A 26,145-nucleotide genomic window follows, 5' to 3' on the forward strand; every position below is an offset into this window, starting at 1 on the left:
ACAAGAATGGTGATGTAATAAAGCTAAGATCAATGTACATACCTAAGTGGATTAGGGCGGTCAGTCTTTTTGCCTGATGTTGTGCAACTGATGGTCACATATAGGGTGACCAGACGTTCAGATTAATCTAGACATGCCCATTTGGCTATGACCTCAATTTTTAAAAATCTACTAGGAAAACACTTTTATATCTTAACATTTATATTATTGTATCTGCGTATATAATTTGTTCAGACATCCGGGTTGGTCCAGACATGTCATCCTTTGTAGATGTTTGTCCAGTGCCTGGGCTGATTTTTTAAGACTGTGTAAATGTCCTCCTTTTTGAAAATTATGTTATATTAAGTATATTTATCTACTATTAGCAACTCAGAGCTTTTCAAAATTTCTAAATTTTTCTTCAGCCTACCATGGCAAAATACAACTGCAGAAAGGGCATTTTCCCTAATTTTATCCTTATGGTCCACCGATAGAAACAAAAGAAACATTCCCTCAGTAAAAATATAAATACAGAACACTGTCAAAAATGCAAAACGTTGCTTGAAAAAGTTAGATCCACAAACAAAAAAACAAAATTACAAGGCTAATAATTTCTTTATTCTAAATTATGAATTTGCAATTACATTTCAAGTGTCCCGCTTTTCCTCAATTCATCATTTCTTTTTAACCCTTTCGCACCTTGATGTCGGGAGGAGCCAGCGGATATTTTTATTCATAGAACACAGTGGGTACAGTTGGGATGTTTGTCCGGTATCCAGGTGGAGTTTTTATGAGCGGGAAAATGTCCTTTTCATTGAAATTATTGATTATGTGTATAGGAAACCTGACAACGGCTACCTTGCTAGCTGTTAAAAATGCAAACATTGCAAGAGAAAATTAGGTCCACAAAATATATAAAAAATTACAGGTGTAATCAATTTCTTTACATTTTAATAATGAAATTTCCGCTATTTTTCAAGATGCCTATTTTCTTCTCATGTCATTTAAAAACATTCAGTGCAGAGCAAGTCAATTGACAGGCTCAGCAAGTCAGGCCAGAAGTCCTTTCTCCACCTTGGTACATCATTAATATCCAATCCAAGTTCTTTCACCGTGTGTATGACCTTCAACAAGAATCCCTCTTATAAACCATGTGCACCATTTGTAAAAAGCAGAGTTTGAATGGCAGGTATGTTGTGGAAAACTCCCCCTTTGTCTTTCTTATTTTATTGACCAATTCTGATAACTTTCATGAAAATCGCATACGTATTGAATGTATTAATAGCTAACTAGCTGTTGCAAGTACATAAATTGCTTATGAAAATTAGATCCACAGAAAAATATATACCTAAATACATACAGGAAATAAATTTATTGATCCAACTTATAAAATTGACATTATTCTTCAAGCGGCCTACTTTTCCTCTTATCCTTTTTTCAATAGGGTGATGTCCTCCTTTTTTCACCTCATGGCATCTGTTCTCCATAGTCACACAAGCAAGGGTGACTTCCCATTGAAATGCATTCAGTTACACTGGGCAAAAGCATTTCGTCATGCAACCTAGTAAATATCAATAAATTAAGGTCGTATAACTAGGGTTTCACCTTGGATGAGAATAAAACTTACCAACATATTATCTCTGAATTGATGGGAGTCTGGCACAGGAATGTATATTTCAGTCCTTTGGACTGAGCAAGTGAGATTTGAGGTGCCTGGTATCTCATCTTGAATAAAGTCTTTTGTGTCAGCAGAAAACCCCAGTTCGTCCTCAGCTGCATCATCCCCTTGGATACTCTGTGGAGAAAGTAACTGTGATAAACTCACCTCCTTCAATGTCAACAAATGAAGCGTGTTCCTAATATTGATGAAACAGGATTTTCAATGTGATATCCAGGCATTTGCAAAAAAATTGACATGTGTCCCTTAATTAATAACTGAAAAGCTAAACAGCTGCTGAAACCAATTTAGGCAGGAAGATACTTGGTATACTCAGTTCACATAGTGGCCGTATCACAACACCCTTAGGGCAACGGAAGCAGAAAATAAATGTTTTCAACAATGGTGCCTTAAAATGTGAATCTTTCATGTAGTATATGATTTGGATTCATTTCTATTGTAATTGACCTCATGTTTATATGTGCTCAAAAATGAACTCTGGGATACAAGTGGTACCCACATCACACGTGTTGGCCACTTTGGAAAAGTATGAAATCATTTGTCTGATCCTGGATGGGAGTGTTTTATGAAAGTGCTAAAGAGGAGGAAAAAATGTTCAAAGTCACAAACCATCATAGAAGAGACAGCAGTTAGAGATACTTGGGACCAGTTTCAATGGGCAAGAGAGCAATGCCTGAACAGCCAATGTACTGAATAGTGTACGGCACTAAAAAGAAGATAACCAAGAATCTAATAAATTCTAACAGCTCCATATCAATAGGTGGACGAAACCTTAATAATTAAGGATATTGTTTAGTTTTCAAATCACATCACTCACTAAATACCGTTAACATACTATTTGAGCTGCAAGTTTATGTGAAAAAGTTCTTTGCCAAAGGATTAAGCATAAATTTGAAAGTAAAACAGAAAAAATTCTAAAAAATCAAATTCATTCCATTCTATGCTCAAAGATAATTTCTGACTACATAATCAACATTCACTAAACAAAATTTACATTAAAGTGGAATACCAATCCATTCCCTGTACAAAGAAACAATTACAAAAATCTTTCCTGAAAAGGTAAACATCTAACAAAATCACCTATCTCAAATAATATGCAGGTTAAAAAAACAGACCTCCAAATTTATCATAATCATCGAATTGCCAAGTTTCAATTTTACACAAACAAACTTTCCTCAACAACCCCTAAAAATTCAGGAAATGATTTGGCAAGCCACGATTGTGAAGACTCTTACATAGGTTAATCACCTTTATTAATAAAATATGGTATTTCACCTCATAAGCCATTTTTAAAATCTAATAAACAATGCACATCACATTCAGTGCATATCTTGGCTGGTATTCATAAAAAAGAACCTAAGAATTTCATAACACCAACATTGGAACACATAATGCCATTTTAACTAACAGATTATTAAAAAAAACTTTATTTTTACTCAAAAACAAAATTAGTTGTAATAGCTGAAGTGACATACATGGTTCTAGCAAATATAACATACGCATATTAATAACAAATTATGCAAAAAAATGTAAATATATAGAATCTAGTAACAAAGAAACTAACAATCATACTTATCATAATGATACTTAAAAGTTACCTCACAGCTATTTTCTGATCGTTTTTCATTTTACATCGATTGTTTAAAACAATAGTAATGGCAGTTTTGCATGTATCATCTTCAAAGCTTAAACATTATTTTAAATACTGGGCCACTTACGCCTTCACTGTGCCACTCATCTTTTCGTATAATAAGCCGTGAAAGTTGAGAGAAGTTTTTGAACCGTCAGCAGGTATGTTTTATTATAAAAAAAGAAAACCTCAAGAATTCACATTTTGTGTGTGCAGTTGAGCCTATGATTGGACACTAACTTACAGCTCCATTTCAGCTCACCCTTACAATTAGCAGGAACCAGTAAGAGATTTTTGTTCATTTTAACATGCTTCGGTTACCAAGTGAGTATATATATATTAAAATGGATTGTTTCATAGTGTAGAGGGTGCATTGCTTTTCTTGAGTTGGCGAACTTGAATGCCCCACTTGGTTAGCTATAATTGTTTTACAAACACATACTTGAATAAGACAACAAAATGTCTTTACTTATCACCACTAAAACATCAACTGCAAGGCAACAAGCACTTTGCATGGAGATTGAGAAACACAGCTAGCAGGAAACTGGGCTAGTTTCACTATTCGGTCAACCATTTACGACTGCCTTAAAAGTTCTCCAATATTACCAATAAGAAAAATAATGCTCTATTTATTTTTAATCTCTAACCCAATTACTTTTTAAAAAAGATTTGAATTTAACACCTTCAAGAAGTCATTCGATTTCTAAAGTTGTGGCATTAGGTGAATAATCAATCACAATATTGAGTTAATCCAATCAAATAACTGCAATAAGAAGTTAAATCCACATATAATAATCTACATGGATTTCTTATTGCTGTCGACATAATCTAAGAGACTCAATTTAAAATTTTTCAAAACATACCATGCGCCAGTCTTCAAATGCGAACAAAAGAAAGTACTCACCCCTAAGCAATCAATCCCAGAGATTTTTCTGAGCTTAGCGTCCGATTTTAAACAAGTCATTTTGAAAACTCGGAATTCCGTGAGCTTTTTCGAACATAGTGAACAAAGGGTGGAGGGCAGGCCATCTCCCACAACAACCTAAGATAGCAATCAACACACTATACCTTGAAGAATTGCAAAATGATGCTCATAACATGGAATAAATATGGCAATATGGAAAAAAATAAATCAATCAGATGTAGGTAACGTGCCACTTACTTCTTAACCGAGTAAACCATTTATGGCATCCTTCACAGTTATTCTGCAAGCTACGTTGGAAGTGAATATGTTGTAATAATAATCGTATTCTTCATGCATAGCCTGCACAAGGTATCCTAAAAACTCCTTTCTGATGAAGCAGTGAAAATCCCTGTGGTACGATTCATGTTTTGATTTCAATAACTCAGTCAATCTTAAAATATGTTAAATTGTCAATGTCAATCCCAGAGGTTTTTCTGAGCTTAGCGTCCGATTCTAAAGAAATATTTTTGAAAAAACTGAATTCTGTGAGCATCATGGCATCCATGTCAAAAAAAGGGATAAAATCTAATGCTGCAGCTTTGCAGAAAAAATATCCACCCAGAAAACTACATTTTTCAGTGAAAATCTTTGAGATAATGATGAACAGCTGGCATTTGTAAAACAAAAAGTAGAAACTATTCATGAAAAGTGCTGCATGCAAAAATTGAACCTAGAAGTTCCAAGTAGTAGTTACACACTAACTGCTGTGCCTTCGCTCCTACATGAAGGGAGACCATTCATTAGGGAATAAAATAGACCAATCATTCACCACATATCCTTCTTCATCATCGCTAATCGGATCGTTTTTAACAGTAGAGCTCTTGTACATTACTGGATCACTCTATTGGAAAGAGGAACACACTTTGATACACATTTTAATCCATTAGTGCACAAGCATAAGTGATCATGAATGAAGCTTGGATTACAGGATTTCTGTAGTAAACAAGTAATCCCTGATGAACTATTCTGGCCTCTAGTAGAAAATAGATTTACTTAATCAACCAACAACATTTGGCCAATTAAGTTTTCATTCCTTCCACAGAATCCAATGAAATCCTTGGTAAGACGAAGGTGCATCTTTATTGGGTTAATCTTGAGAGTGAGTAGCTCTTAAAATTGTGGAATTCCTCTTTCATTATAACTTATTTTAAAAAAGGAGCAAAGCAAAGAGCACTGATTTCTAAAAAAATTATAAAAATCTCAGGATAAGCAAAATATGAATATTGGCTGCTATTATGGATGGAATAGCATTATGCTATTCTTCATTATTGCAACCGATGTTGCTATAATATAGCGTATTGCAACGCCTATGCTATTTGGTATTACGAACGGTTGCAATTCGTGTTTTTACTACACCGGAAGACGTAATTCTCAGAATAGCATAGGCCCGTTGCTATTTACTATTATGAACGGCGAATTGCAACCGGTAGGCTTGCTATAATATTACGCGGTCTTCGATGCCGAGCAATTCGGTATTGCAACCAGAAAACGTGCGCATTGCGATGTCGAATTGTTTTTCTGAGGTTAAAGTAACCTAATCAAGCATTGAAAAATGGAATAATAGCCAAAAATAGAATGATATCAGCTTAATTTTAATTAAATAATAGTAGCATAAGTGATGAATATTTAACTAGTTAAGTGATTTGGTTAGGAATTAACATTCGAGCTTAATATATGAAGCACAAGCTTGCTTCATCGACAGTACGAAAACAATAACAATAAATGCAAAGAATTACTACCATTAGCCCAAATTTTACCTGTTTTATTCATATTTACAATTCATAATTTTATTTCATCACTTGACTTGCTACTAAAAATATCCTCAATGTAGGCTATCAGGTCGATTCTTGAAAAATTTCAAGCTTGTGTTAACACACTAACTCGCCAAATATATTAATAGTTATAGCTTTCAATGAAAACCATATATTACCATAATAATATCATATACTTTGATCAGCCGTTCATTTCCTCAATTGGACAGTATATACAAATACATGCAACGAGTCGAAATTGTTTTCCCCACTATTCGCTGCCTTCTACAATTAAAACTAAAAATTTACTAAATTATAAACACGGGCAGTCGACTTGAATTACTTGCTTGAAAACAAAGGATTTCTCCGAACACCAATAAAGTTTCCGAACAAATATGATTCACCACAAACGTTTAATGGAATATCCATGCACTACATCATTAATGCAATATATATCATGTGGAATTGAATACAAATTGTTTCCTCTATAGACAAGTAAGTTATTCACACAATTAAGTTTCAGTTTATCGGCACAGTTCAGGGTCTATCAAAAATTTCAGTGAGCACATAATAAAATCAGCTGATACGAAAACAATGATAACTGACACAACAGCACTTTCCACACGATTCACTATTGCTAGATTCACTTTTTCACAGCTGTTCCATCCATCCTCAAATTCACCATCACCTCCCTCTGCTTTTTCCAAATATGCAGCTGAAATATCGATACTATTCCATCATAATGCATGAAAGCACAGCTGTGACGTTGCCACCTACTTCATTTCCTAAACAGAGAATGAACACTGAAATTAGGGAGTCATATAATATATAGATAACATTAGAAACCAAAGCTTCTAGTTCATACAGTAAAACGATATCGTCACGAGCAATACAATAAAAGTTTATACATATTAATTCTGATATGCAACAAACAGACTTCGAAGCCTAACACATTTACGAAGAAAATCAAACATATTTAGCTTTCAATGATTATTTCGCATAGCATATATCTCACGGTAAAGGACCGATCGGATATAGGTAAATCATTGAATATTTATGTCCGATAAATCATCATTATAACAACGAAATTATGACCTAACCCACCTGTCTGAAGCCATTGGGAAATTATCACAACCACAACAAACAGCTGATTTCTTAAATGAGATTTTCAAAGCGTATTATATATTTCCAAGGTTTAATATAATTTTTAAATGTAAATAAAGCAATAATTTATAATTTCAAGTCAATATTCCGTAAAATACAGAAAAATATATAAAGTATCTTCTCCCTCATTGGTTACGCAAACTGTTCAGAAAGTTTTTCATACGGGAAGAGGCGGAGCTTCCAAATAGCTCGCGCAAGAAATAGCATGCTGCTATTCCGAACAAAATTATTACTACGCTTCATTCATAATACGGGGTCGTTGCTATAATGACCCGCAGAATAGCGTATGCTATTTTTTGCAACGCTTATCCATAATAGCAGCCATTACATTAACAGTGGAAGGTTTAGAGACTATGAGCAACAGCAGCAGAAAATTGAGTCAAAGTAAATGACAATCAGTTCATGTCACTTACAGTTGATGTCTTTTGGCAATCAACTTGCACTGCTAATGTACAACACCCCATTCAAAAAATGGCAAAGCAGGACAAATCCCTAGTCCTTGTTATAAATTCCTGTTCACTTCCAGCAAAAAATACAAATATGAAATAATCTCAATCCTCTGAACATCAATCTCTCATAAGGAATGATTAATTTTTTGGGACCTGGCTAGCAGCTGCATCATGATTTATTTATTTATTTAATCAGGTCCAAAATAGCACGAGGCCAATTACAGAGGACTACCATAACAGGAGAAACAATTTAATAATATTAAGCAACGTAACCAATAATTTAAAAAATATTCAACAGTATTTACAAATAAATAACAAAGAATACTGAATAGTAGTTCATCGGGTGGTGTGTGGAATAGGGGGAAAATTATGATAGTGATGGTGCATGATGGATGAGGAATGAAAAAAAGGATCAAAATTTGGAACACATTTGTCATAGAAGTCAATGGAAGAAGGAAGTCTAAATAGAAAAGAACATTTAGAGACAGAAAGGTGGGGGGGTGAAACAATAAAATAGGTTACTCGACCTCGTCGTGCGCGAAGGTACACGAAGAGGAAAAATGGAAAGAAGGTCAGATGATCTGTATTTTCCATTAAAGATTATTAAGAAGAGTCTGAGGTCATTGAGGATATGGCGATCAGCTAAAATGGTAATGCCAAGAGATGATCTAATCTTATTGACGGAGAAGTTACGAGAAGGCGAGTTGTGGTACCTGACAATAGAAAGGAAAAAATTCAAAGGGTGTTTAAGAGCTTTAATGAAGAAGATGGGGCCGTAGACCAGAATTTGCTGCAGTATTCTAGGACTGGAGAGAGACAGAAAAGGAACGTGCGTAGAGCAGCTTAGCGTCAAAAATAACCCCTAAATCCTTCTGAGAAATAACTGAAGCAATTTGATGCCCAGATAATCCGTAATTTATGCTCAGGATTGACTTTCGTTGGGTGAATGGTAGGATTGTAGACTTGGCTGGCTTAATTTTCAGACTCCAAATCTCAGGCCATTGGTCTATGGCATCAAGAGCAGAGCAAGGCAGTCTCTCGGGGAATCAATCTGTTTTAAAAATTTTGCAGTCATCTGCGTATAATAATAGTTTACAATTGGTGTAGGAGACAATGTTAACCAGATCAGCTATGGGTAAAGCAAACAGTATAGGTCCGAGGTCACTCTCTTGTGGGACTCCAGATGTAACTGCTGCCATCAAATAACGTGACCCATTTACTATAGTTTTTTGTTGCCTGTTCAGAAGGAAAGATGATAAGATAAAAAGAAAATTGCCATGGACATTATGCCGATTCTCTAATATAAAGAGCAGTAATGATATCATGGTCATTCTGTTAGAGAGTACCAAATTCAACAGTACTCAGTAAAACTCTCAATTCTTTACCCCCTTCTGCTCTGTGGTGATTGGAAGTATAAACTGTGTTTGTATGATCATAAAAAATAATGACTTCTCTGTGATGTGATGACAGTGCACTCACTTGCTCAAGAAACAAATGTTAGCAGTCAGTTAACAAAAAACAGAAAAACTGTTCATTACAATGAATCATTCAATTTAAATGATTCATTCATGAAATTTATCCTATAGTTGGTCATTATTGATCAAGTGAGAGAGAATGCTTTACGTTTCTGCTGCGAAGTGCTGGTAATATTCCACAAAGAAATGACATTGTGCAGCAGAAAAACACAACTACGCAAGTTCAAAAAGGGGAAAACAGTACAGCACAAGGCAAGAGTACACTCACCAAGTCATCACCAGCCAATAGATCCGAGGCATCAGTTGAAATTCCACCTGGATCTGACTTGTACAGTGGAGGATAATTCCCTTCACTGAGCTGATCTTCGGCCTCCTCTTTCACAGGAAACTAGAAGACAATAATCTGTATCACTCAATAAAAGCGAAAAAATATAAAACTCGAGGAAGAGTCCTCCGGTTTCGAGCCGGGTCCAATGGTTTTTCTGCACAGATTGGTGCTGGTATCTTGGTGCAGAAAAACCCTTGGACCCGGCTGGAAACCTGAGAACTCTTCCTCCAGTCTATTCACCAGTAAAACCTTAAATCCCTCAATAATAAACTCATTTGATTATAAAAGCTCCTCTTTTCCTTGAGATCACTCCAGCTGGCCAATGTACTACTGACATTCTCGAGACTCACAGATCAAACTCCAGAATATCAATGTTCAACTAGGGAGGGGGAGTTATGTCACAAAGGGTGTGTGGTTTGAATGAGTTTTGGCCACTTAGAGCAGAGGTAAAACAGCTGGAATGATAGATCGAGGTTCCACTGTACAATGAATTGCCTTTATCTTTTCTTACTCAGGCTTATAAAGAGGTGCCACAACAGTTATCGCTGGATCCTTCATTGAAATCAAGGAGGAAGGTGGCTTAAAACAAAAAGAGGGCAATAATGAGACACAGCCCAGTTATAACCAAGACAAATGGCTTGAACAGACATTTCACACTGTTATCAACAAAACTACTCCATCAGATACAAGAAATTTCTATCAGAAGATTTCCAGTGTTATATAAGTGATATTAACTGAAAAAGTTAAGTGTGGTTCAGCTTTCTGCCTCATACATTACAACTGAAAAAGCCCTCAACTGACGGTTGCATAACTGCGAGTGACTTCCTGTAAATAAACTTTTATTTATGACAGACATACACTCTTTCTTTTTGCTACCGAGAAATTTGTATAACTGAAGGTGGTTCAAATCAGGTTTCACTGTTTATGAGAACATAACTTACCAACTCATTGTCCCTGGGCAGTACCAAGTCTGGCTCAGGAAGGTATATTTCCGTGGTTTGGGCTGAGCATGTGGGCGGTGAATTGTTTTCAATTGCATCTTGAATGCAGCCTTTAGTCTCCACAGAAGGCCCCGAATTGTCATCTCCTGCCCCTCGTTCTTGAAAACTCTGCGGAAAAAGTAATAGAAAAAACAATTATCTCCTTAAAAAAAAATATATGGGATGCTCTTAAACAATATGAAGAAGGATGTTCAACATACTGTCCATGCTTTAATATTAAAATAGAGTGGTGTCTGCATGCCTGTTAATCAATCACTGAAAATCTATCTTTCTGAATGAAACAAATTCTCGCAGGTAGATCCCTAATATTCTGAGTTACTGCAGTGCCTTTTTAAAATTTATTTGGGACCATAGTAGCTGGTCCTTCAGCACAAAATATACGATAGAGAATGGGGATCATCCAGCGGTATCATTTTCAGTTTTTTTTTCAAATTACACGAAATCAAAGTAGAGAATGAGGATTTAAAATTTTTGCCATTCAGAAAATAAAATGACAGAGTTTCTGATTCTCATACTTCTGATTCTTTCTTCTGAAGTCATAATTTGTATAAGTGTCTTCTAAAAGGCTGAAATGTCCACTTATTCTTTTCTTGAAAGAGAAGTAGAGGAAAAAACATGGTGAACATAATGTCAATGTATTTATTACATTCTAGGCCTTCTGCTAACATTTAAATATTAACTCTGGAAGAGAATACTCGTTGCAATACTGGGTTACGTAAAAAGAAAAGAAACCTCAAAATCATCATCTCTTACAAAATCATTTCATGAAACTGTTTTATATAACCCTGACATTATTATCCATAAAACTTGCAAAAACAATCATGCAAAAATTATGTATTACCCTCTAAACAAAGTTCTTGCTGTTAGTTACTAGATGGAAATAGCACTGACAGATGGTCGATTTTGAAATATCAGTAACATCATTACTCAAGCCTACACATTTGGTAAACAAGCTGCTCGATGACCATGATGAATTTGTCTTGGCAATGGATACTTAGTGTTGTGAGAAAATTTCTGCGTTTGAGCTAATTAACCATCATTAGCATGAGCAGTTGATTTCTTTCTGTCATTAAAATAAAATGGGATAAAGTGCATCAAGAGCCCTATAAATTTAACCATGATGCTGATCTAAGAGAGACAATGTGACATGATTGGTATCACTGCTTCAACGACGGTCATTTCAATGACGACAACTGTCCATGTGAAGGAAGACCAAATACCTTCAAAGAAACAGAATGGGAGACATTGCTTGAGGAAGATTAATGCCAAACTCAAGAAGAGTTTGCTTTGTAGTTGGAGTTACCCACCAAGCCATTTCCTAGCGATTGCATGAGTTGGGAATTTAATATTAAGCAAGAAACTTGGGTTCCGTATGATTCAGCAGTGATGCCACAGCATAAAATGCTTTACCTAATGCCACAAAACCTAGAACATTTAACATTAAAACCTATTTGGAAACACTGTAAAACAAAGGCTGAACGCACCAGCCAAATTCCCCAGGCATTGTACCAACTGATTGCTATTTTTTCCATTCCATACACCTCCTTGAAATTGGTAGCCCCAAAAAAATTAAGAATGCAATAACCTTGCCAGGCATGCTTTGCATATATGCATGCATGCAAAGGTTTTCCCATTCTATAGTATTGTGTAAGGTTACTCAGGAATTCCACTGCGTCAGTTTCTCAAACTCCATCTAACAATCAGCCAAAGTTTCGGTGAACAAGTTGTCCATCGTCATCAGGGCACCTGGTACATAGAAAATTGACCTGAGACACAGTTGAAGAATCTGACCCAGTGTAATCCTGGGTAACCTTCTGCACACCATATCCTTAGCCAAGATTTTTAGATATATCACATCAAAATTCCTGATTTCTTCCTAATTTTACATTTTTAATGAAAATATTTTCATGGATAATTTTTGCGCACTAAAATTAATTTCTAATACTTTGCCAATCTTGCCTTTGTGGCGCAATATCTGCCACAACAAGCAGTAGAGAATATCGGGAATAATCCAAGAACGCCCAAAGCAGCATTCCGCGTTCGCCGTAATATATAAGCAAACGATATCCACCAACAATAATTCAGTCAGTGAGTCTGTACTATGGAGTAAGAATAATCGCTTCACAATAGAAACGACACAAGTGCGTCATTTAGCGTATGAAAGTACCTATTATTCAGCATAGTAAATCGCTACACCTTCATTGTACCCACCATCCATTCATATAAGAAGCCTTCAAAATAAACAACCAATTCCTGAAATTTTGCGAAGATGTTTTTAGTTGTACATAACCTTAGTCTCATGAGATCATAGTCAAACCTAAAGAAGAGGTCACCAAAAAGAAATATAATATGTTTGCATGCACTCGGTACTATATTTAATAACCGATCCACAAACTATTTTCAAGTTCTCTCACCTTTTATTATTTAGCAGCATATGGTCAGAGAATTCTTTGTTCCTAAAAAAAAGGAGTATGGTTGAGGAGTCATTCCATGTCAAATCAACCAATATTTTGACCAAATGACACCCAATGACTCAGATTTTCCAGATACTTTCCATGGTCATACATCCTGGTATAGTTAGAAATTGTGTACAATGTTTGCCTCCAATTTTCAAATATTAATGAAATATGAGCGCTCCGAATTTGGGAGTGACCCCTTGAGTGCCGCAACGTGCAACACATGGTGATTTTTATTTTCATCCATACCTCCATTCCTGGGAGATGACAAGACATTTTTTTCCTAAAGCTAAGTGGTCCATAATGATCCCACGATAATCGTTAAATATTCACTGCATGAAGTCATTCATGCAGTGAATATTTCACCAACAATAGACACCTGGAGGCTAAAATTGTACACAATTTCTAATTATATCAACCAGAATGTATGGCCATGGCAAGTTTCAAGAAAATCCGAATCGGTGGGTGTCATGGCCTGGTAGATTTGGAATGGAATGACCCAGAGCCAAGTGTGTGGATTGCCTTTCTACGTTGATAAATGGTAAATTTAAATCCCATTCTTCCCGAATATTATTGTATAGTAAACACTAAGTTTTGCCAGAACACGATATGTCTTAAGTCTTTGACACTGAAAAACCAATTGCAACATAAATAGCATCTTGCCAAGGGCTCACATATAGGGAGAAACCGTTTATGGGATGTTGGACTTATGACACTTTTCCGTGTACCATGGACGAGGGCCTTTCATGTAACCTTTTACTGTAGATTAACAAAATGTATGCTAAATTATCTTTCGACCGTTAATCGAAGTACCTTTTTAGTTAGTGTTCGATTAAATGGCCACCGGTAGTTCTACAACATTATATTTCTCCAATTGTGCCACCAAGAAGTTAATCGATTACAATATAGAGTTTATCCTCAAAACTTCATACCATAACTATTTCAGTCCGCAAAATTTATCTTTCTACATTCCTACTGTAGTCGACAAATACCGAAGAGTTACACCTCTAACTCTGCCATACCTATACTACGCCAGCCATCAAAGAAGAAAAAAGGATAAGTACTCACCCTACAACAATTACTCTGCAAACTTTTTCTAAGAACTGCGTCTGATTCTAAACAAATCTTTTTGAAGACGCTGAATTCCGTAAGTTTCTTCAAACACAGTGGACACATGGTAGTGGGCAGGCCATCTCCCACAGCAATCTGAGACATTAATAAACAAATTATACGTCAACAGAAGTCGTAATTATCTTGGAAAAAACAAAATGAAGTAAGCACCAAAGAAGATCGATTGCATTTGATATGCCACTCACACGTAAGCCGACTAAATCATGTATGGCATCCTTTACAGCTATATTGCATGCCACATTCGAAGTGAATATGTTATAATAATATTCATGATTTTTCATACAAAGTCTGCAATTCCTTCCTGAAGATTCCGTGAAAATCCCGCTGGTGCGACTCATGTTTTCACCTCAAAATCTCATTCACTGTTTAAATCAGTTATATCGCCAAAGACATCATCTACTCACTGACAAAGATCTCAAAATCTCACAAGGAAACTACATTCACTACGTTGATGTTTGAAATTGAAAATGCCTATGATTATTATGCTCAACGAAAGGACCAACGACGCCAACAACAAACAACAGTCGCCTGAGAGACATGTCACCACTCAATAGCATGGGCTGAGAATATTTTCAACAATTTCTGACATGATTATAAATCTTACGAATACAACATGCACGACAAAGATCGATCCGCAACGTTTATTTGTTAATACAAGAACATGCAATCAAGCCTCAACATAGAATCGATGATACCTAGTTGCTATTTTATCCGCATACAGCACACCTATAGAACAGGCCTGACATCCGCGTTTCAAGACAATTTTCTTTCCATTTGAAAAAAATTAACGACATTTAATTCATATTCGTCAATTTTCTTTCAATTAGTGGTAGTATTATAGTTTATATTTCATTATTATTCAATGCTTAGGCTAGAAACTGAATTTAAGGCCGACTTCAGCTTCCACACGGTCACAGTTCATTTGCGGTCTTTACGTATGATAAAGGGTACAAAATATCTTGAAAGTTGTATTATAAAAATTACTAAAGCATTCATGTCTAAAACAATGCTATAAAGCTCAATAATTGATCACTCATCGTTGCAAATACCTCATCTATCGATTGTAGGCCTACTGCGTACGTAATCCTCTAGCGCTAAAATATGCAACTTAAGTTCGGTATCTAACCTAAATCCTGCTTATTTGGTCTATTATAATGTAGTGCGTCAATAAACATGGAATTCGTTGAAATATTTGCTGATTACTCTGTTGCGATGTGATTTCTTTTTGAGGTCATATTTAAATGTGAGCTGAACACGCCCTTTTTCTTAACAATTCCAATGTTTTTGCATTGGTGTACGTAATGGAAATGATCGCAATTTATTAGGAATTTAGTAATCACTGAGTGCTGTGTGGATGCTTTGCTTGAGGAGTGAATTCGTTTAGAGACTGAATTAGTTATTGCTGTGAAACCATGAGTGCTACCACTGGGAATTACTCAGAGTCTCTGTACAGGAATTCCGAGGGCACCCCGTGCAGACTTTGCATGAAGAAAAATGATTATTACTATAACATATTCACTTCTATTGTAGCAAGACAGACAACTGTAGAGGATGCCTTATATGATTTAGTAGACTTAAAAGTAAGTGGCGGGTTACATGTTATCGATTTCCTTGCCTCTTGTTTTATACCGTTCCATGAACATATTTTCCACGGTACGTCTGAAATCTCTTGCAAATGTTTTCATTCCTTTCTTAGGTTGCTGTGGGAGATGGCCTGCCTGCAACTTTATGTCCACTGTGCTTAAAAAAGCTCATCAAATTCTACGATTTCAGGAATATTTGTCATGAATCGGACGCAGAACTGAGAAAATTTTCGTCCAGAAATAACTTCAGGGTGAGTGCTTCTTATTTTTTTTTCATTGGAAGCCTCGTGTAACATCCACATGATGTTAAATCATTCTCGCAAACTGATATTAACTTGTTCGTGATTATGTACCGTGCTGCCCGGTATTAGTAGTTTTAAGTTTTTATCAACGGGAATGAAAAATATAGCAAAATGTTTGTATTTGTTGGTAGAACTGGTTATAACAGTAACTTGAAAAAGTAACTTCATTGTGTATTTGATGAATCACTGGCCACGACGGGCAAAGTATAATGCTTTATGACTGTAACAAACTGGTACGTGCAACGTTTGTTAAAAATCGCTTTGATTAGGCCTCAAAAGTTAATGGGGTATTAAATTTGTTAATGAACAACATTAGATGGTACTAAAGGCCCTTGGGCTTGATCGGCTGAGCAGTGAAAAGAGTCCAATGTCCCACATAGTGTTTCCGAATTAGTTAATCCTGATGAGGCATTAGTTAACTCGCTGTTGGTTACTCAATGGTGACGAGTGAAGTCGTTTTTTTCTTTTTGTAGAACTAAGTGTTTGCAATTCAATCATAGACAAAAAAGTGAATCATTTGAGTTCATCAGTGACCAATTAAACCCGTGGGGTGCGTTCCGAATCACGCATCATGTGCATCGATGCGCATCAGGCCGTTCCGAATCAAGCATTGATGCGCATTGATGCGGCCCTGCAACGAGCATATTTCGAGGTTTCGGAAGCATCAACTCGCATCGGCTCGCATCAGAAATTCTTGATGCAGTTGATGCGATGGCGGAAATGGGCGCAACCTTTAAAAATGTGACTGGTGTTTTGTGTTTGCATAGGGTGTTTACACGACTATATTTTGCTTCTACTATCATAGGAAAGAGTTTAAGGAGTTATAGATATTAGTTTTTGAAATAATTAGTCCATATAAAATTGAAAATGGGAAAATGTATATTCGTTGCGTTGAAGTGTGCGTGTATGTAACTTGTTTACAACCGTTATTAATTTCATTGGTGGTAAAAATGCAAAATACGATCTATAATTTCACATATTGATATGCAGGTGTGGTAGTTTTAACCGTAATGTTGCTTCTGTACACTAAATTGTGGAAATTTTCGACACTTTAACGTTATATTGTGAAAAGATAAGTTGAAAACCTACATCAGGGAGTGTTCATAGCACAGAGACTGTGGTTTATATTGTCATTTTGCCAAACGTTTATTAGCTATTTAATGTGCGAAACTATACATTCATTGCAAGTGAATTTCTTCGGTAGGTACTAAAATTATTTTCCCCTGCTACAGAGATTAGTTCACGTTATGGTACCACAAGTAAAGGGACATTCAGGGTAGTGATGCCGTGATAAATAACATCATCAATTAATTTATTTATGCAAGGATCATGGATGTGTGCTTGATTTACATGTACACTGCAGTGATGTGTGCTTGAAGAACCCCATCGAGTTGATTGAGTATTCAGTGCAATTATTTTGTTCATAGCGTGTGATTTGGTAAGCCCGGATAAATACGTATTGCAGTACTGCAGTTAGTTTATAAATTGGCTCCAAATACTCTTTAATCGACGCATTGATGACGCGGCCAACTTATTTCCAGTGTCCTCCTAAATGCTATCCAACTATAAAGGCACACTTCTATCAATGTTATCAAAAGTAATGGGTTTCCAAAATGGTTCTCAGTTGAACTTGGGTATTCGTCTTAAGAAGCTGCATCATATGATATCAAACATTGAAAAGTAAACAAAAACATTGAAAATCGGAAATCGCCATAACTATAGTGATTACCGGTTTTCAATGTTTACGTTCAATTTTAAGTCATAATTACACCATATAAAATTTTGTAAGATCAGAAGGAAATGCTAAATTCTATTTGATGAATGCCACTCTAAGTAAATGGACAATGCCCAACTATCCAATCCACAAAATGTACTTAATTTTATTGTGATTAAGGCTTTTTTATGGACTCGGAACAGTAAAATATGTACCTATGTTGAAAAATGAGACATTGACCTACACTCCAAGAACTATTTTAACATGTTGTAGCTATTTATTCTTAACTTTGCAACTAGGTTACAAGCACAACAACCTCCCTTCAACTAGTTGCTTCCATCAGCTACAAAATTCTATTCATTAATGCAGTTCAAATGCTTGCCATTGTTAAGCCCATTTGGAAGCACATTTGCTACCATATTTTGTTGACATGTAATCAGCAATTATTTTTTCCTTTGGCAACAGAGTTTTTAACTAAATGATGTCCAACCTCTGTTCTTTGACCTTCCATGCACCACATCAGAACCAAGTTTTTAATGCAGTTCTTTCCAACTTTGTATTTCTTTTACAATTCTGGAGAGTACAATACCATTTTTTGCTCCAGTTGGCTAACTTACATACTCGCCTTCTATTGTATACATAGCCACTGCACAGCACTGCTTTTTGTTTTCCCAAGCCACTGCTCCATTAACTAACTTGTCATGTATCCAGTACAGGACACTCAATCTATTTTGTCAATGGCAAAGTCAGCATTTTTGTATCCCTTCAGAAACGTTCCTGACTAAGAATAAGACGTAAGATAATTTATAGTTCCCATCAAATATCTTAATATACTCTTTGCATATGCCCAGTATTGCATTGTAAAATCATCAATAAACCTTCTTAACTTTGACACTGCAAAGACGCGATCTGGCCTTGTAAAAATCATTGCATACATAAGACAACCAATAAAAACTAGAAATGGAACATCAGGAAAAGTTTTTGGGTCACTGCAGGAGCTACATTCAAACCTGCTTCTATGAGACAAAGGTTGATTGCAGGTCAAGTTAGTAGATCACAAGGAGATTATGTGACCTGGTAGTTTTCGAGCCACTCCATTTTTTAAAGAAAACGTCTCTTCTGCTTCTCCTCCCTCGCTTCCAAACACTGACTCAATTTTCTTGATTACTCTCAAAACTACTGTCTATATTAGTTGGAACTTTGTCATTACCCTCACAACTTGATTCAGGGATGGAGTCTTCATTACTTGATATTCTGATATTCCCCTCACTACTTGGGTACCTTTGTGAGTTCAGCACTGCCATTCTCTCCACTGTCAGGTTGAGGCTAGTAACTAATTATCCCTTATTAGCCTAGGTAGAATTAAAGAGTTACCAAGAGATATTTGGACTGGTTTGAGCTCCCCAAACATATTTACAAAGGATACTACATCACATGCTTCGATGAATCTTCCCGCAATATCAGGGTCAGTCAAAAAATACCATTTTTGACTCCTCACAATTGCTAATACTTTTTGCATTTGGCATCCAGTATCTTTCATTGCTCTTTAGCCACATAAGCATAGAAAATACATCCAAATACTTTTAGATTTCTTCGATTAAATTTTCATTCAAACCATCTCTCCTCAGGTAATGCATTCCCTCCAGCTTTGGATGGTACTGTTTCGAGATATACAGCTTCTCAACAAGCTTCAACCCAATAATATTTTAGTAAATTGATGCCAGAGAGTTTGTACCTAGCTTTCTATTGGCTCAGCTAATCATTTCTGCTTGAAGATTAGAAGATTTTGTAGTTCAATCTTTTATCGCACATGCCCTTAACCTCCCCTGTTATGCCTGACCCATATATTCACCCCCATAATCTGTATGCAGGCATTTCATATTGTTCCCTGTCTCATTCTCCATGCTTGCCTTAAAAATTGTATAGCATTGTAGGACTAAATGAGACTTCTTACTTTTAATAAAGAAAACAAAAACCTTTCTTGTGCAGTCATCAGTGAAGGTGAGCATACATTGTCCTCGTCCTTTTTCTATTCCATGTTCCTATCCCTTTCTTTCCTTACCCCTGAATTTATATGTATATTTTACAAAAATAATATTAATATATGTTCACCTATAATACCATCAGACCACACAATTCTGAGAGGATCAGACTTAGTTTATTACATACAGCTTCTATTCTAGCGCTTATCTCGAATCATTTCTTTGCTAACTTGCTATCAACATATGCTATACAAGGCTGAAATTTATTATTAGGGGGACAATCCACACCACTGTCAACCACATTATAACCTGCATGTTACTCTGTCACAAGTCTGCTACTCTTGTGCCACAGACTTAGTAAACAGTCCTCTAATGCTTTGACAGTCAATCCTACATAACAAGTTGCATTACTTTTACTTTCTGAATTATATTTTTTCAAATCTTGACAACATATGCCATTTTCTTCAAAACTAGTGGCTAAATCACTCCTATTACTTCCAAAGATCTGGCATCAAATAAGCTGTACCCAGATTCATTACACAAGACAGCTGTCTTTTTAACTAGCTTTTTAGCTTGCTTACAGACAGTACATTGGTTGATAAATTTGTAACATTTTGATCTGGAATATAGCACTTCACAGTGTGGGAACATGGGCACTTAGGGAGGAGAATGGGAGAGGCTGGAGGTGTTCGAGATGTGGGTAAGGAGAAAGTGAAGTGGACTGAGAGAAGAAAGAAGGTCAACGTGCGAGACATGTTGAGTGAGGAGAGACAGCTTCTGGATAGCATTCAAAGGAGATATGGATTTGGCAAGTACTGAGCTGGGAGTGGATGTTGAAAACACTATTAGGGCATAGAATGTTGGGTAAAAAAAGGAGAGAATGGGATTTTTAGATAGCATGAAAAGGGTGAAGTTGTGAATTCAGGAGGGAAGTCCATGAGGGCAAGAGGGACTTTTGGAATGCTCCATGCAAACCTACCTTAATACCAAGCGGTAGAATACTTAAATAAAAATGTCTTGCAGTTTATTTTTAAGCATTATATATACAGTATGAAAAAGTGTTTGTGAAAATTTTATCGAGGTTTTAAGTATTTCTTCCCGATTTTTATGAAAAAAAATTGTTTTCAAGTCGTATATCTTATCGGAAAGCCATAAATTGATGTCTAGCAGCAATCTACGTACCATTGATCGTAAAAATCTTCTCTTCAAAACAATTTGACCAGTAAAACTCAATGATGGCTGAGATATACTATACACTACGCTTCCTTATTGACCGTTTTTCGAGTTAGCTGCACAAATTCCCGTCAATTCGCTCAGTCTATCACTATTTTAAGTAAATATGAGTTGCAAGTTACGGCTTGGAACTTTCGAACGACCGTAATGAATATAATTAAGTTTTAATATACGCATCAATAAACGTTTTTCGTCATCATGAGAACTATGCATATTAAATTTCGGCATATTAATCATTGTGTTATAGCTTAACCCGAACTATCTTCCAGCACTGGTGCCTGCGGGTATTTTGAACGGGGGAATACATCCCGCTCATATCGCATCAAGCCGTTCCGAATCACGCATCAGCATAAGCGCATCAATGCCTTGATGCAATTTCGGAACGGCTGCATCAAGGTCATGCGTTGATGCGCATGATGCGTGATTCGGAACGCACCCATAATGTAGTGCGTCAATAAACATGGAATTCGTTGAAATATTTGCTGATTACTCTGTTGCGATGTGATTTCTTTTTGAGGTCATATTTAAATGTGAGCTGAACACGCCCTTTTTCTTAACAATTCCAATGTTTTTGCATTGGTGTACGTAATGGAAATGATCGCAATTTATTAGGAATTTAGTAATCACTGAGTGCTGTGTGGATGCTTTGCTTGAGGAGTGAATTCGTTTAGAGACTGAATTAGTTATTGCTGTGAAACCATGAGTGCTACCACTGGGAATTACTCAGAGTCTCTGTACAGGAATTCCGAGGGCACCCCGTGCAGACTTTGCATGAAGAAAAATGATTATTACTATAACATATTCACTTCTATTGTAGCAAGACAGACAACTGTAGAGGATGCCTTATATGATTTAGTCGACTTAAAAGTAAGTGGCGGGTTACATGTTATCGATTTCCTTGCCTCTTGTTTTATACCGTTCCATGAACATATTTTCCACGGTACGTCTGAAATCTCTTGCAAATGTTTTCATTCCTTTCTTAGGTTGCTGTGGGAGATGGCCTGCCTGCAACTTTATGTCCACTGTGCTTAAAAAAGCTCATCAAATTCTACGATTTCAGGAATATTTGTCATGAATCGGACGCAGAACTGAGAAAATTTTCGTCCAGAAATAACTTCAGGGTGAGTGCTTCTTATTTTTTTTTCATTGGAAGCCTCGTGTAACATCCACATGATGTTAAATCATTCTCGCAAACTGATATTAACTTGTTCGTGATTATGTACCGTGCTGCCCGGTATTAGTAGTTTTAAGTTTTTATCAACGGGAATGAAAAATATAGCAAAATGTTTGTATTTGTTGGTAGAACTGGTTATAACAGTAACTTGAAAAAGTAACTTCATTGTGTATTTGATGAATCACTGGCCACGACGGGCAAAGTATAATGCTTTATGACTGTAACAAACTGGTACGTGCAACGTTTGTTAAAAATCGCTTTGATTAGGCCTCAAAAGTTAATGGGGTATTAAATTTGTTAATGAACAACATTAGATGGTACTAAAGGCCCTTGGGCTTGATCGGCTGAGCAGTGAAAAGAGTCCAATGTCCCACATAGTGTTTCCGAATTAGTTAATCCTGATGAGGCATTAGTTAACTCGCTGTTGGTTACTCAATGGTGACGAGTGAAGTCGTTTTTTTCTTTTTGTAGAACTAAGTGTTTGCAATTCAATCATAGACAAAAAAGTGAATCATTTGAGTTCATCAGTGACCAATTAAAAAAGTATATCAATGAACATGAAAGTTTTTGTGGAATGTTTTCGATGCATTTCTTTTGCTTTTTACCTCCAATTTGGTTTTAAATTCCAACACTTACAGTCAAGGTAATTCATAGAATCGTACTTGCGGACTTTAGGAAGTTTATTTACCATTTTTAAGTTGTAATACACGAAAATATATCCAATGGAATATTTCAACAAATCGATCGAAAATGTTCAGAACAGGTTAAGAAAATTTAATTTACATACCTGGCTATTTAGTGTACTTGTTCGTTGCAATGTTACAGTATTAAGTATCTGCATTTTTTTATTTGTAATATATCTGATCGATTTGATAACAATATTATTTGCTAAAATTATCTATGTCAGTTTTTTATCTAATGTTTTATGTCTTTGCTTATATAAACCGTTAATTCAAACAATTCTTCAAAAATAATATTTTGTGTACATGATTTTGGTGCTATCAAAAATCATGTACCCAAAAGTGTGTTTTTTATTTATTGTGAGTGTGGTTTTAATTTTTTTGAGAGTGTGGTTTTTAGTTATTACACTGTAAAAATGGGCACACATACATTAGGTCATTCCATGTCAACTCAACCAATTTTTGGGGGGTCCCACGCTCACCATCTCAGATTTTGATAATTATTTCCCCGTTGTTAGTTTCAACTTTAGTTAAGAAAAATCTAAAATATTAAAGACCCATTGCAAGTATTTTCCAAGATATGAGTGTTTGAAGTCAAAGAGGCAAACACAAAAATTCTGCGCACCGGTCAAATTATTCAAAACTACCATATTTGTGCCCCTGTAAAACCTAAACTAAACGAGTGAAGCTAGTAAAACTTTTAGATGTTTTTTGTGTGTGCCTCATTGACTTCAAACACTCATATCTTGGAAAGTACTTGCAATGGGTCTTTAATATTTTAGATTTTTCTTAACTAAGGTTCAAACTAACAACGGAAAAAATTATCAAAACCTGAGATGGTGGGCGTGGGATCCTGGTTGAGTTGACATGGAATGACCCTATTGTTATCCTAATTTTAAGAGATGTTTCTCGTTGTGAAATTCTATTTTTTATGTATTGAGAAGTTGCTCCATGTAGGAATCGTCATAATTGTGGCTGGGGATTTTAAACTCTATGTTGCTTTTTTAATCGGTAGGGGTTGATGCATTACGATTCATGGTTAAAGGTCTGTTTACTCCATGAATTTACCTGTGCTAATTATTGTCTAAAATAAATGAATCCAGAAATGTACACAAGAATGTGTTTTGTAACACACACAACTCTTGTGATTGCATGAATAGAAAATAGAACCTGTGTTATTTGGTCCTTGCATTCATCTTTCATGCATTCACATATCAACTTGCATATGTTATTGTGTGGTGTAAACAGGCCGTAAAAATATGAAGTGGTAATTTTGATTCTCATGATATATTTTTTTAGTCAACTTTTTTGAAAATGCTTATTATATGTACCGATAATTTTTTTGTTATTAGCTTCATGGCGTAGGGAATGGGATGTATTTCATTTTATAGATCTATTTTGTTTAATGAATTTGAACCCTGATAAAAATAAACTCCACCATGGTGGGTTAAGGAAGGGTAGTAGCCTTCATGGTGGGTAGTTACCCTTGCACAACCCACGCCCTACCCACCATTAAGGTTAAGGGAAGGATAGAAAAATCCTTCGTCTACCCTTCCTTGGAACTCCTTCCCTTACCATCTGTGCACCCTTCCTCTACCCACCATTGCCACCATTGAGGGCAAGGGAAGGATAGAAAAATCCTTCCCATACCATCCATGTACCCTTCCTCTACCCACCATTAAGGGTAAGGGTAGGATAGAAAAATCCTCCGTCTACCCTTCATTTGGACTTAGCATTTATAACTGAGGAAAATATATCCTGAAAGTGTCTCCTCAGCTACTTTTACTTGCTAATGAGCATTGAGTTCTGTAGAAGAACGTAAGCAGTCTTTGAATCGTACCTTCGCCCCCTGCAATATAAATCATTTTCCTTCATAAAAGAAAACAAAATATTGAAAAATAATGAATTTAAAAAAAAATTCTTTAACTATTGAACTTTTTTCGATAAAGAAAAGTTTTTGAATTAGTTGAAAACCCATTACTTAGTATCCTGTTTTTCAAAAATTATCCCACCCGGTTTTGGACCCTTCCCGGAACGAAATTCCTGGCGACGCCACTGTACACAATAGATTTTATAGTTGTGTGAAAAAAATTCATTTTGAAGTTCTTTCATTCACATTTTTAGGATGTAACCTATTTGTGTGGCTGACAATGAGACATGACGAGAGTGGTGTTCGATATTTGTGTGCCGATCTTATTTTCTGAAACGAAATAGGTGTGGTAGAAAAAAGTCACAGATTTCTTCCACATAGACTCGGGTGCGAATCTCATCGTAAGATTTTGTAACATACGTTTTGTTAAGAAGCATTACCTCAGCAGTACCTCGATAGCCGAGGTTGTCAAGGCACTAGTTCATTATCCTCCTATGTGTAGGATATGTAGGTTTAGGCTTCAAGACCATGTGAAGGCCAATTTTTTTGTCTCATAATTTTAAAAACCACTGTTAGAACTCATCCCCATTAGTTTCATTTAGTTGCTTAGCGATTTTTAAATTTTTTATGTTAATTTATGGATTTTTAGTTTTTATATTAGTCCTACCCTTACTGTACCCTTCATTGAGGCTGGCAGAACCCTTCCCTTACACTCCAGGAAGGAGAGGGCCTACCCACCAATGTTCTAAAATACCCTTCGTGTACCCTTGCTGAAGGTTAAAGGAAGGGTACACCTATCCTTCCCTTACCCTAAATGGAGGGTAGACCTCTCCTCAATGGAGGAGTTTATTTTTATCAGGGAAGTGCATGGAAAAACTGTTGGAGTAGAGATTGGAATGAACTACTTGAATGGGATGGTCTTCTTTTCTTGCATATTTTTGGGATATCTTGCATTTTAATTTTCATGGCTGTCTTTTCAAAATCATCACCAGGTTATGACACACACAATAAAAACTTTAGAAAGCAACTTTCCTGTGGCCATAATATCATACTGTGTTGTATATTAGTGTGTTACTTTGCTTTGTGCAATATTTCTTCTGCAGATGCTCGCTTGCTGACACGTATTTTGTTATTTTGCATTGCACAATTTGGTGTCTCTTCTTGAAAGATGCAACCCATGAAGCACTGGCTTAGTATTTAAATCCTGGAGATATGTGCTGAAATCACCCTGAAATAGCCTATTCTTGTAAAGTCATCTGCATCATCACCAGTTCATTCCTGTTCCTGGCTTCCACAAAGCGATCATATACCCAACTGTCGATCATTTCAAGATTGTCAATTTTCATTCTCCCTGTTCTTGTATCTTTCTCCCTCACGGAACCTGAGTAACCCTTCAGAGACAGTATGTTTATAATCTTTGGCTCTGAAAATAAGTTCCCTTCATTTTGATGCCAGCACCACAGTTTAACCACTCCTGCTTGGATGAATCTTGGCGATATCAATATAGGGCTTATTCCCAAAAAGCAGTCAAGTAAAAAAAATGTGAAACATCTGAAGAAGATGGAACAGATTACGAAAAATGGAGGTGGCAGACTGGAAAA

The 26,145-nt window shown here is 36.0% G+C and overlaps 1 protein-coding gene across 1 annotated transcript in view; it reads right to left on the reverse strand.

Moving 5' to 3' along the window:
• The window catches only part of LOC124173270, a 36,978-nt gene extending 22,317 nt beyond the window's left edge, over positions 1–14,661 (reverse strand). Inside the window, exons 1-5 of the mRNA XM_046552789.1 lie at positions 14,192–14,661; positions 13,944–14,081; positions 10,360–10,527; positions 9,359–9,478; positions 1,607–1,774 (exon numbers count right to left, since the gene is read on the reverse strand). Of these exons, the coding sequence (XP_046408745.1) occupies positions 1,607–1,774; positions 9,359–9,478; positions 10,360–10,527; positions 13,944–14,081; positions 14,192–14,344 (747 nt within the window). The 5' untranslated portion in view covers positions 14,345–14,661. The remainder of the gene's footprint in view (positions 1–1,606; positions 1,775–9,358; positions 9,479–10,359; positions 10,528–13,943; positions 14,082–14,191) is intronic.
• Positions 14,662–26,145: the final 11,484 nt, after the last annotated feature.

This window comes from Ischnura elegans (genome assembly GCF_921293095.1).
Source record: "Ischnura elegans chromosome 13 unlocalized genomic scaffold, ioIscEleg1.1 SUPER_13_unloc_4, whole genome shotgun sequence".
In the NCBI taxonomy this organism is placed as follows: Eukaryota; Metazoa; Arthropoda; class Insecta; order Odonata; family Coenagrionidae; genus Ischnura; species Ischnura elegans.